Source organism: Malurus melanocephalus, unplaced genomic scaffold (genome assembly GCF_030028575.1).
Source record: "Malurus melanocephalus ecotype Western Australia unplaced genomic scaffold, MMel_1.1 scaffold_187, whole genome shotgun sequence".
NCBI classification, from domain to species: Eukaryota; Metazoa; Chordata; class Aves; order Passeriformes; family Maluridae; genus Malurus; species Malurus melanocephalus.
This window is the reverse complement of record NW_026623419.1, coordinates 704,792-718,449: the sequence shown is the minus strand read 5'-3', so window position 1 is coordinate 718,449 and position 13,658 is coordinate 704,792. Positions and strand designations below refer to the sequence as shown.

Genomic DNA, 13,658 nt, shown 5'->3' with positions numbered 1-13,658 from the left:
GTAACTAAAACATAGTGAATTTGGTAGCTTATATCATGAATGGCAAAATAGTAATTTCCTGGTAACTTGATCATTAAAAACTGCTCTGAATTTGTTCAGAAGATTCTGCTGTTTTGTTCAAAAATCAGTATAAGGTATGTCCTGTTGTGTTTTGTTTTCTTTCTCCCCTTGCTCTGACAGTGAGCAGTGAATCTTTCTGTTCTTCCAGAAGATGGAGACAAGAAAACAGCATATGGTAACACTCACCTCTTGCTTCCTGATAGTCTCCTGATGTTCAGATCTTCAACAGACAAGAATAGTTTATGAGGTTGTTTCTTATGCTTGAGCTTTGTTCTCTGTTTTCTTTGCTTTTTATCTATTGTAACTATTTATTGTACRTGCATAAACCCTGGGCACTTGTATTTCTGTGTATGTGGTGAGAAGGTATTCTCCCTCACTTAGGTGTAATTGCAAAAGATACAAGGYTTACTTAAATTTTCTTCTCGTTGCCAACAAGTGGGGTTCGAATTCCCTYAGTATTGGCTTCCAGGATTTAGCACAGATAAAGGCAGACATGGTCGCAAGAGCTAATTATAATTGAGTGTATTTAAAGAGTAAGATAAGATTGAACTAGACACTTTCAGGCTAAATGGAAAGAACAAAGAAGAGTAACACTAGACAGAAACAATCTGTTGGGGAAAAGAATGTAAACTAAACAGGAAAGCAGAAAAAAAATAGCATAATAATTTCAAGTGTATTAGAACCCAGCTAAACTCATCTGTTTGCAGTGCTGGTGGGCCACGATAGTAATGTTCTCTGTGGGGTSTTATAATATAGAACTACTTGCAGGTTTAAGTTCTGCTTGTGTTACTGCACAGCAGGTRGTAGTGAAAATCCATTTTAGTCTGRATGTGGGGGTTTTTTGCATTTCCTGCCTCACATCTACCTGKCACTCTTTTTACCTACAATTTGTTCTACTTCAGCAAGTTATGARCATTTAACTGCCTTGTATCCTGTTTTTAGGGGTATTCTAGAGAATAATGGCAGCTGGGGAATCTCTCACACCCGGGTCCCAACAGAATCCAGACCGGGGCATGTTGCACTTATAGCTGGATTTTATGAAGATGTCAGTGCAGTTGCTAAAGGTAGGCTTGTCCTAAAGCTTTGAATGTTGTCCTCTAAAATAAGGTATTTCAGTGATGTGCTGGGCTTATCAATGATTATTGACAAATACCTGCATTGTGCCAAGATGAGACGGAAAATAGTATTTTTGCATTGATTTCCCACTCCAAATATTGATAGCTAGGAAAATAGCTTACATAAATTAATATTTTGTAACATGGTTGAATTTAGCACCCTGAGCCTAAAAGCAAAAGTATCTTATGGCCTCACTGCTTTAAGTAACAGTTTTCAATTATCCTTTGGGATGTAATAGGAGATAGCTAAATGGATGTTGCAAGCAAGAAATGAACTGCAATGTCTCAGGTGAACCGTTGTTGGCTTGAGTTGGAGAATCAGGAGCAAAATAAAGGAAAAGCCCCAAGCACGTGTTTTGTCCAGAGTTGTGAGAGTTTTGGGCTTAATTATGTGGAACAGCCCTTGGCATTAYTGACTTGGTCTTTTGCATGCTCCTCTGCCTTTCCCCAGGCTTCCAGGCCTGAACACTTGTCATGTGTTTTGGTTTTGGACAGTGGAGGTGAAAGGAGTTACTTGGTCTTATCCATGTTCCTAATGAAAAGGTTCTTCCCTCTGACAACCACTGCAAGTGCAGGATTGGCAGGAATACCTAGTTAAGAGCATCTCTGTATTTCTGTCAATTGCCTTTTTGTGGAAACAAGAAATCTTGAAGGTTTTATTGTGCAACAATAAAGGAAGGGCAACATGACTGCTGGAAATGTGATATATAAATGTGTAACTTATTGCCTGAAATGCCAAAAGTTGAGTTCAGACAACATGAGATGCAGAATTCAGGAACATTTTAGCTGTTTGGAAGGTAAACCAACTGTCTGCTTTGCCTGTTTGAATCCCTGCATAATGAGATTGGCCTAGGTTCTCAACTTGCTTCTTAATGAATGGGGGACTAATTATAATAGATGTTGAAATGGAATTAAAATCAAGATTGGCAAAATGGAGTTCATTGTGAAATAATATAGAGGAAACTTATGAAAAAAACCCCCACATTATGCATGGGCTATCAATTTTAGCAGTCAATGAGATCTTCTGGCAATGCCATTTAAATGCAGGTGTGTTTGTTTAACAGGATGGAAGGAGAATCCAGTGGAATTTGACTCTGTTTTCAATGAAAGTAAATATACCTGGAGCTGGGGAAGCCCAGATATTTTGCCAATGTTTGCAAAAGGTAAGATTTAATTTTGTGAATCTTCAACACATAGTTATCAGGTAGTAAAATTGAGACACTTAAGAGTTTCTGAGTTAGAGAAGGTGAAAGAAGTATTTTCAGTTTCTGTATTTCGTATACTTTACTTCTAGTTTGTGAAATGAAGATGGGGTGGAGGAAAAGAAGCAAGCTTTTAGTGAGGATCTCCCTATTTATTACTCATTCATTTAAATAGGCCTTAGCTCATTCTATCAGTGTACCAAAGGAAGCACACCTTTAGTTATAAGGACTTAGTATGTTTTAATTTGTTGAGGCTTAAACTCTTGTTTGGCAAGCATGGAGTTAGGATTTTTCTTCCTATGCCTGCAGCTCCTAGTGAATTGGGAGATAGAACTGCAGCCTTTCAGTGTCAGAGCTGAAAGAGTAGCCTATTGTGGATTATTCTGGTTCTWTTCTGAGCATTAATATGTAAAGGGAAGAAGTGTATACAAGCAAAAACCTGCTGGTACTATTCCTGAAGGTGAGGTCTTTTGCCCATGGTGTGCAGTGTGTTAAAGTCTTGTCAGACCAGTGCAATTGGTGTTCGAGGGAGCAGAGCTTCAAACGTTTAAAGGTTCTCCAAGTTTAATATTGTTGTTTCCTTGGAAGAATGAGTGCAAATACACCCTTTCTCATAATCTCAGGATAAACAGACTTGAGTGAAAAGGGGGCARGCTAAGGGCATATGCTGCTGTTCTGTTCTAGACATTGATATTGACAAATAAGAAAAATGGGATAGGCAGGACAGGAGTGGAATGTAATATTGGTTTAGAAAAAAATATACATCATATTTCTCATGATGATTCTTGAACTTCTTCTGAACTCATGTCTCTTCCCCCTCACATCCTGACATTCCCCCCACGCCCCTCTTTTCTGTTCTTTGCTTAAGCCTCATAAATTTATGATGAGCTGTAAAAATATCTCCTGATAATTTCCCATGACCTCAGATTACAGCTTGTATTTGGAAATAGTGTGATGGTGGCTGGGGAGAGGGGAAAGGTAGTTGCCCTTGCACAGWTTATTTGTGTTTTTAGGGATATGTTCTTGGGAAAATATTTGGGGAATTCAAGAMTTTCCCAGAGCCCTGTCCTTCTACTGGTTTTGTTTGAGTAAGAAGATAAGCAGAGGACTTGGGAGCAGCTTTGATGTTATCTGAAGAGATGTGCAAGGATAATACTCTTTGTATGGCTTGTTAGTGATATCAACAATGCAGCTTCCTTTTGCAGGGGAGAGGGAAATTCCYCAAAGTTGGCAAAGTTTAGGTACAGCCATGTATCTGAGAAGTAGATACAGTAGCTGTGTCAGAAAGTGAATCGTGATTTCTCATGATAGAAAGGTAGATTAACTTCTTTTAGTTAGAAAAAGATGGTTCCCTTTCTTTCAAAGAGGTCAAGTTTTATAATATGGAAGGGAAAGGAATCAAGGGTTTGTTCTTTATCTTTACTGTTACAAAAAAGCCAAGAAGGAGATGGAGAGAAATTMAGCTATGTGCCCCTTTCTTTTCATGTTGCAAATTAGCGAGGGCACAGGACTCTTCTTGTGTATATTTTATGATGCCAAAATGTTCCAAATTTTACTGTTTCACCACTTGCATTGGAAGATGGCTAATGACTATATGATACCTGCTGCCTTTTTGGGAAGAGTAGAAAAATCCTTTGTTTCCTGTCATTATGTATTTTCTCTAGTTACTTTCCTTGTAATAAAGTTAATATTTCAAGAAAATGGAAGTATAAAAGGAAGTATAAAAAATGCTCACAGTTTTTTTTTTAAATACCAAAACAGATATACATGAGATCTAAGTTTATCAAAGTTTTAATGACTGTGATTAATATTTCAGTCTCAGAAAATGTCCGAAGTACTTTTGTATCTTAAGCAGGATTAAATGGTATTTGTTTCTAATAGTTAAACTCACTTAAGATACACAAATTCACTGTGCTAATTTTAACCTTATTTTCTGTGATGTTTCTGGAGTATAACCTTGAAATTATCCAAATATAACGTGGTTTTAAAATGCCTATTTTGTTTCCGGAGTGCACCTTAAAACTGTAAGTGACTCTTCTAGACTTGTCAGGATCTGAGATTTGACTTGAAAAATCCAGCCCTATGTGTACTGTCAGCTGTCTGGGTTGGAGTATATTCTAAAATATTAAATGTCATGCTGAAAAAGCAGCTGAGATTGTTGCTTCTCTTAAGGGAAGCAGATACTTGTCTGTTGCATCCAGCTTCATTTCATGGGCTTCCTTTCTCTTTTTGGAAGCTTCCAGAAAGGCTAGGGTTATTGTTTTAACTTGAGTATGAAAGGTATCGTCAAGACCATGGGAACAACTGGGACAAACCATTGTCAAGGTTATTCTGGACAGACAGATTTCTCCATCTTCTGGTTTAGTTCCTTGTTGCTAAACAATGCAGGCTTTCTCATATCCCTCTCATGGCTGTGTTTGATGACAGCTCTCTGATGACCACACTTGGTCCTGCTCAGTGTCTGACTGTCCTTGTACATTCATTCTTTTATCCCCTCTTTTGTGCCTGCAAAATTTGCTCACAAAGTCTCCTGCTGGTCTGAACTCTGACCCATGACAGGCTTGTCAGACAAGGACCTGCCTTCTAGCAGAGTGAGATGTTCACTTTGTGTGGGATGTAAATCATATTGTAAGAATATGATAACTTGATCTCTGATCCTGATGTTTGAGTATTGWTGCTGAGTGTGAGATGTAGTGCCAGAGAAGAAAGCAAAAGGAACAGGTGATACCTGGTTTGGGAATTTGGTGCCTCCAGTTATTTCCCATAGTGTAATGGCATCACCAAACCCAGCAGAGCTCTGTGCTTGCTTCTAAAGGATGTTTTCATCCCTGTTTCCTTCTAACTTCTTTGTCACATCTTTGCTTCCTCATCCCCAGACTTACAGAAAGAAAGTGTTGGCATACTGTTGCCTGCCCCCTCAAACAATAGAAATAAAATAATGTGTTCTAGCATTTTGCATATTAGAATTTTTTATTTAAAAAAAGAAGAGAAGCAGTTATTTTATAAGCTATGCAGRCACTTCAAAACTTTCCTGGTATGACTTCATTTTGCCACTATTTCTCTTTATATCAGTGCAGGATTGGGTGGATTGTTTTGTTTTCCTTTGGTAGAAATTTGTCCCCGTTTGTAAGACAGGTATTTGCTAATGAAGGCAGGGACCCCTCTTCCCTCCGAATTATTATAGCTTTGAAAAAAAATCACAGGCTTTCAGGCAGGAATATGGGAAAAAGGGAATAACAGTTTTTACTAATATATATATATATATATATATATATATATATATATAACAAGGTGAAAACAAGTAACAATAACAATAGCCACAACACAGCCCAGTCCAAACCTAGTGACAGCCTTATAGAAAGTCTCCCTCCCTCGCGAGGTTACAGTTTGGTTGGCAGCGGCGCCAGAAATGGGTAAGTGGTAGATGTGTTCCTTTGTTTCATCTGCAAACTGTGTGCTGTCTTTTGGCTTCTTTGATGTGGCACTTCTCAAGGAAGGACTTCTTGGGTTTGCTGTGACACTGTGGAAAAACRCTGCAGCACTCCATCCTCATAGACTATCAGTCATCCTGGCAATGATGGACAGGATTTATTTCTTCTTTTGAACTTATTTATCCACCAACTGGAGGTTCTGAATTCACTTTTTAATGCTTGGCAGTGAGTGTTTTCTTCCTTTTCTTTTAGACTGAGAGCTGCAGTGAGTGTTCTGTGTTATAAGTAGTAGTAGCATCTCCACGGGTGCAGGGAAGAGCTGCACCAGGAGTCTTTGCCAGCTTTCATCTTCCTGGCCTGAAATACCTGCATCCTTTTGTGTGTGGGTTTTCACATAATCTTGGTTAAGCAGCTCTATTATACTGGGATKTTAGTTCATTCACAAGCCTGGAAGCGTACACAACTGCATTATATAATTGTGACATCAAGCAAATCGGATATATCCTCTCTGGTCATCAACTGATTGAAGAACCTTTTCACCTCTGGGAAGTTTGCATAGTTACAGTATAAATGGCACCCCTGAGCTGTAACAGCTCTGCCATTGACTGAATTATTTAATTAAACTTCAGTGAGCTTCAAATCTTTTCACGACTTCTGAAATTTAATTTCTTCCCAGTCTTTGTCTTCCCCCTGCCCCTCCCTTCTCTGCTTTGCTCCTTTGACAGTGAGGATGAAGCCACCTTGTCCAGATGCTGTGTTTGCACATCAGTGGCCTTCGGGTTGTACTTTGTGTCTGAACACAGTGTAGTAGTTCTCCCTTTTCTGTTTTGGATGCGTGTTTTAAAGATGCAGATTTTGAATATTGTCTCCCTGAAGTTGTCCACTGGGCTTTTGATAGCTAGAATTGATATACAGTAACCCTCCTGATGTCCTAGTTATATGTGATATATGATGTTTTCCTGTGAAAAGACCTTATTGATAAGGTATTGTCTTGTATGATTCAGTTGAACAGCCAAAAGCTGAGTATATTTTTCTTAAACAGCCTGCCCCCAAAACATGAGTTCAAATGAGGCTATGAGTGCATATCTTCCTTGGTTAGAAGTTTCTCAGTGAAATGATTTGTTTCAAAACCAAATTCTGTTTAATTTGCTTAAACTGGGATTTGGTTTTCTCCTATCTGTTTTCCCATATTTTATTTCCTTTCCTGAGCATACTGGATAATGTTGTTCTTCATTCCACTGAGTTGCTGATAAGCTAATGAGGTAAATTGGTATCCAGGCTCCAAAAATGATTAATTATTGGAAAGTTTAAAATAAGGAGAAAATTTCTTGGACTTCTTTTAGGATCATCATTCTTGGTAGGTTTCTACTCCTGTGCTTTAAAGTATTTTTGACTATGAGAAAAGCAAAAACCCTTGTATCTCGTATGCCATCTATATTGTTTTTGCAGGTGCTACTGGAGATCATGTTTATACATTTTGTTATGCAGCAGAAAGTGAAGACTTTGGAGCTGAAGATGCAGCCAAGCTTGACGTATGGGTTTTTGATCATGTTAAGGTAACAGAAAATGTTTTTATGCTACCTGTTTAAAAAAAGCAYAGTTGCATGTTAACTTTATCATAGAACATGTTAACGCTATCATGGAACTGGAAAGTAGGAAAGTTTTCAAAGACCTATCACTTGGGATCATAAGTAAAAAATTCTTGGATCAACTTTCATGACAAATGTTATAGATTCTTAAAGGAAGTATTTGTCATTCAATGCTAATTGAAAAACATACACTAATAAAAGTACCCTTAAAAAACATTCTTAGATTTGCTTTGTTTTGTTTGTCTATAATGGGAAACCAATTTTGAAGTACTACAGACCCAAGAATTTTATAACAGTTATTGCAGCATGGCAGAAACAATAAKTCTTCATTATGACAGCAAAATGGACAATATTATTGACTTACTTTTTGTCAAGCTTGTACCCTGACTGTAATTGTTCAGTGTGGCTTTTCCTGATAGATGTGGCTGGCTTCTGATTTTCTGCTGTGGTTCACACCATGCTGTGGCTGCCAGAGGAGTCATGGTTTATTTTGGGGGGCAGGGTGGGACACAGAGGCAGTTTAGGCCCTGGYGCTGTGGAATTTGTTGATGTGGTGCTCTGCTCAGCTGACTTGGGTCAGTGCTGGTTCATGACTGTTGTTTTCTGTGACACTGTCACTACAAGTGTTAACAGGCACATGATTTCTGATTATTCATAATTTCTRTATTTATGCTACCTTACTAGTAATTCCATGCTACCTTACTAGTTCTGCATTAAGAAATGCTGGTAGGGTGGAAAAGTTCATTATAGTTTGCTGATTTTCAAAGGAAGTGATTTTCTGAGTTTGCAGGTGAAAAGATGTTTTTCCTGCATGCCATCCTCTCCCTAAATGTGCACTTGTGCCATGTTGTGTGTTGTAATATATATGAATAATGCAAATCAAATTAGGCTGTCAGCTACACTTGAATAGCTGTTGTCATGAAGTTGCACCCTGCTGTCATTTGGAGCTGCACAAATATGTGAGGGTGGTACTACCTTTCTTTTGCTTCAGAACACCTAATGACATTTATCCTTTCAAGCTGTAATGATATGTTTAAAATATATGTTATTACTGATTCCTTCTTCCTTGAAGCCAGCACCATTATTTTTAAGACTTATTTTGCCCATCTAAGTTCCATGTTGTGAATAGATAGGACATGATTGACTGGCATAATCTACACATTCCGTTAATCATTTCTTCGCTTACACACCAACAATTGCTTCAGGTGTGTGAAACTTGAGGCTTACTGACACYGAGGTCACTCTGCTGTTATAGCTGAAACAACTTTCAGCTATGCTAGTGAGGTTACATATGAGTAGGAATGGCACTATGCTGGACTCTAAATTCTGCTTTGCCTACTCTTTTTTCCCTCCTTTGTGTTTTATCTTGAGTATTTAATAGCCTGTTATTTAACTTATATGTTGACCAGCATAGTCCCTGGATTTCTGCTCTTTAGGAAGAAAAAGACACCAAGTGTACTCCCTCTCTACTGAGTAGTGTACTGGTCCCAAGTATTGTGAGGGCCACTTGTGCCTTCTTCTGCCCCAAAAAAACCTATAGACCTAAAATGAGGAATGGCTAACTAAAGTCTGGGCTGCTAATGCTGGCACTATGAAATTGCTTCTACTCTTTAAAAATGCTAACTAGTGGTAAATTTATTAGGAGATGGGAAACTCTGACTACTTTTTATTTGTATCTTTGCTTAAATCATGTGTAGAAGAAAAATGATACTTGACAGTTCTTGTCTCTTTGTGATATAAGGTGATCCTAACCCTTTCTTGGGACAGATAATATACCACAAAGTAGGCTGTGTGGTTTTTTTGTATCTTCAGCAGCATGAAAACTCAACAAATCTAATGTCCAGTAATAACTTGGGAGTGGTTTGGAGTTCCAGATGAGCATGGAGTTGATTGACTGGTTTTTTTACTGTTTTTTGGGTTGTTTGGGTTTGGTTTTTTTTTGGTGTGTTTGTTGGGTTTTTTTGAGAAGCCTTCAAAATAATTAAGGGACAAAGTTTAATCTACTGTGGTGTGGCTCAGTGATTCTCAGTTAAATAACCTTTACCTAAACCATAGTTTGAGTCTGTGGAAAGAAATTAAGGAGTAAAATACTGGAAGTATAGATTAACTAATGAGGAAAAAAGTCTTCTTGATGCATTTCTGATTTTTTAAAATATTTAGTGGAAAATAGTTTTAGAAGAGTCATCCCTTTTCTWGGGGATAAAAAGTTTAAAGTTCCAGAAACTTAGTCTTGGACATGATTTCCCGTAATGGCCTAACCACAGTTATTATGATGCAAGGGTAGAATGTGCTCAACATATTCAGTTGATGTCTTCTCACTGAAAGGGGCATGTAGATACAGATGGCCAGAAATTGTGGGCTTTTTTCCTTTATTCTTTTCTCATTTTCAACACAATACTCCATTCTTCCTTTGTCCTCTTTCTTCTGGAGAAATCCTTCAGACTGTCCCTTCTGTGCAGATTGGTGGCCAAAACCTAGAACTGAGTTATGTTAAACTTTGAAGCTTTGCRGACAGTGCTGTGACCAGATGTTGATTTGTGCCAGTGGATTTCAATACAGATAGCACTGCTCTAATTAGCAGTACAATGGTTTTATGATTTATTTTTAATGTGTTAGGGTCTTGTGCAAGATCATGCTCAACAGATCTAAACCTGGCATACATGTTTATACTGCCTTTGTACTTTTGTTTTACATCTGAAAACTAGCATATCTGTTTAAACTCTCCCATCAGTTCAAATCATTCATGCACAACTTTAGGCAGCCAATTAAGTTGTCCTAGATTATGTATTAAGGAGCTTTGTGAAAGGAAGAAGTTCATTTTGGTCTCTCTTCTGGTACATGCAGTCAACAACAGTTTACCAGCTGGGTTAGAGTCATGCTTCCTTGGAAGACTCTGAGGGAACAAAAGGTCCCCAACTACTTAACATTTTAAGGACATCTGTAAATRATTTTTAGACCTTTCAAGTAGTCTTTATTTCCTCTTTGCTTTCTCCCATCTGAGGAGGAAAATGATTAGATCACGATTTCACATAGTTATAACTGAAATTCTGTTGTAGTAGYTTAATTAATATTACATTATGATTAAGTTCACAGCTTGCTGCAAATGTTTTAATGGGGAACTTACTGCTTATCTCATTAAACTACATACTGGTTGTGACTAGTGAATTATTTTGTTGTTACTTTGCAGAAAATCAGACAGAAGTTGCCAGAATAATTTAAAAAGAAGGTTGGAAGGAAGGTGTAGTGGTCTTCAAGTCCAACTCTCTGCATGCAGGAGATGCAGTTAGAGCAAGCTGCTCAGACCTTGCCCAGTCARTCTTCAAGGACAAGCCATTTAAGCAACTGTTCCAATATCTGGCCTAAGTTATGGTTTACAAAATAATTTTTTTCCTCTGTCTACTACAGTTTCCTTCATTCCAAACTGTGAGTTTCCCCTTGTCTCCTCTCTGAGCCCTCTGATCAGTCTGACTCAATCACAGGATTGAGATTCCCTTCACCCTCACACTAGATGGTTGTATACAGCAATGGGACACCTCCTTAGCAATTTTTTCTTGAGATTGGAAAAACGGAGTGTTCTCAGCCTCTTAGTTCTTTACTGCTGTCCCTGAAACTTCTTGGTGAGGTTCATCTTGCCTMTACAATGGAGGTAATATTACTGAATAGAGAAGCAAAAATTARAAAGAGTGAGACAGGAAGATAGAGTTAAAATGTAGTGATGGGTTGGAAACTAGTGTTGAGTAGAGGTAGGACTCAATCTTTGTGAACACTGAGTACCAAAAAGAAGAGGCCTTTAGCAGGCTATAAGGATAGTTCTGGACTATCCAAGGATACTTCTGGACTGTCCAAGGATGGTTCTGGATAAACAGTTCATCAACGTCCAGAACAAGGTGAAGTGAATTTTGCCCTTAGTTTGTTTGGTATCCTGCTTGGCAAATCACCACCTTTATCAGCCATCACTCCTCATGGTGAACTTCCTCTTGTTTTTCGAGGCGTTTTCAGTAAACCATTTTTTAAAAAAAAGTTTCATGGGATAAAGTTTGCTATTTGCTCTGGGAAAAGGTATCACATTCTTAGATTGCACTCTTTTGTCTTCTTGTTTGTAATTAGCCAGAGTTTGAGCAAACTCTTCTGGCTGCTGCTGCTCTGGCTTACGTGGTGGCTGGAACTGGGAAAGTGGCATGCTTTTGGTATGTCATGGGGCCTTGTCTGCTGGGAGAGGAGAAGCTCAGGCCTTGCCTTCCTCTGGTTTCTTTTGCTTAATTGTTCTGTCACAGAAAAATACATGCCTTCTAATATTGATCTACATTTTAGGATATAATTTTGGGAGTTTCCTGTTTGCCTGTTTTCATATGCTGTTTTCTTTTATTTAATTAAAATTAAGAATACAGAGTTTTATTGTATCCTGCAAAATTACTGGTGTGCTCTGGAAAGCTTCTTCAGTATGTGGTCAGATAGGTGGACAGATCTCTGTGGGAAATGAAAATCTCCTTAAAAATAATTATGCTGCTATTTAATGTAATCGGATTTTGTTCTTGTATCTTTATTTAAAATATCTCTGGACTTTGGTCATGATTTTGTTTGGACAAGAGCTGAAGCTGAGAGCATACAAATATTAGTCCATGCGGCTTGTGTGTGTTCAGGGAGTTAGAAAAGTGGAATTGCATACTGGCCTGGTTTCCTGGCATAGCTCATTGTGATACTTTCATTGCCACTTTGGCCTTCCTTTGGGTACAGTGACTTTTGTTTACACAAGGTACAAGCTTTAGATTTTAAGAGCTCCATCATTATCCCAGCTGTATAGTGGGCTGCCCTGTCCTTTGGTGGCAGAAATGGTTCGTTRCCTTTACCAGCTGGACTCTTGCATGAAGTTCACAGATACTCTACTTACATTACTGAAAGGTTCTCTAGATGCTATTTCAACTAAATCCCTACCCAACTTTGTTTCCTTGGGCAGTGCTGTTACTAAGGAGCTGATGYTGGAATAGCTGTCTGCCTGCATTTTATATTGCTGTAATGTGGCTGGTCTAACACAGAATAGTCATGTCAAGACTTATTCAATCTGAGGGGAAAATCCTCCCCTGGCATCTGCCTCAGGGATGCTTAAGTAGGGCATGTGCAAGGCAGATGTATGTTCTGTAGTTCATATATTTACAAAGCATGTCATGTTTTGTTCTGTTTTAATTTAGTTTCTGCAAACAAGCTCGGTATCTCAGTCCTGCAGAACCTGCTTCCAAAGCGAGAGTATTTGAGACCTTTGCTTCCAGTTTAAATTCAGTAAATCAGTAGAAATGCAGAGCCATAAGTGGTACTCAGGAATGGTTCATCAATTTGTTTATACAAGAGGCAAAGAAGGAATGAATTATTTCTGCTTATGCAAACTCAAAACAACCCCAGAGAAAATCAAAACAAACCAACAAATTAAAACCCAAGAAAAAAAGCCCCCCAAACAACAAAAGAACATTTCAACTTAAATGTTGTCGTAGATAAAATGAAAATTTGGTCTGACAATACTGACAATAGCTATCCTCCAAGCAGAAAATTGGGAAATTTTTATTTTTCGTTTTTTAAAACTACTAATATTTTGACATGGAAACAGCAGTGTTTTAATAAGCTGCTGATCTTCCRTTCTACTCAGATTAATATATTAATGGCTTATTCCATACAGAGCTTCTTTAATTCTTCCAGAAGTAATGAAACATTGTTCTCTGCACTGAATGAAGAGAAAGTGGTTCTGTTCCTGCACTTGCTAGGCATAGACACCAATGGACATGCTCATCGGCCAAACTCAAGGTAATTGAGATATTAGGGATATCTTTCTTAGTAGTTTTAAATGCATATGGTACCTTTTTGTGAGTRCAATTTATCTAGCCAGAAACAAAACTTGTAGTGTTGGGGGGTCATATATGTCACCATGATTACCTGCGTTCTGAAATTTCATTTTTTGGGGKTTTTTTTAAGGTCTCATCTGTAGAAATGATAGATTTTTGTTCTATGCAGTATGCCTGGTTATACTTCTGCAGTCAAGTCTGATTTTTAGCAGATTGTCTTTGTTATAGCTAACCCATAATCTAGAGGATATGTAGGAAATAGAGTTTTAAACAAAATGGATAGAGTTTTCAGATACTCCATTTCTGAAGTGATATTGTTGAGTTTATAGACAACAGTAAGCTCAGCAATAATGGCTGCCAATTCTGGCATTATGTTTTGGCTTTCCTTAAGACACTTGAACAAAGAGAAGAGTTTAGATTAACAGTTCTCATC

The 13,658-nt window shown here is 38.0% G+C and overlaps 1 protein-coding gene across 2 annotated transcripts in view; it reads left to right on the top strand.

The window, feature by feature from the left end:
- PIGN (phosphatidylinositol glycan anchor biosynthesis class N) overlaps positions 1-13,658 on the top strand; it is a 97,241-nt gene that overhangs the window by 15,520 nt on the left and 68,063 nt on the right. The window contains exons 2-6 of one of the 2 annotated variants that reach the window (XM_057373124.1): positions 181-307; positions 1,003-1,124; positions 2,240-2,338; positions 7,258-7,364; positions 13,063-13,187. In XM_057373124.1, coding sequence (XP_057229107.1) covers positions 303-307; positions 1,003-1,124; positions 2,240-2,338; positions 7,258-7,364; positions 13,063-13,187 — 458 coding nt within the window. In that variant the 5' untranslated portion in view covers positions 181-302. The remainder of the gene's footprint in view (positions 1-180; positions 308-1,002; positions 1,125-2,239; positions 2,339-7,257; positions 7,365-13,062; positions 13,188-13,658) is intronic. The other variant, XM_057373123.1, reaches the window with a different exon arrangement.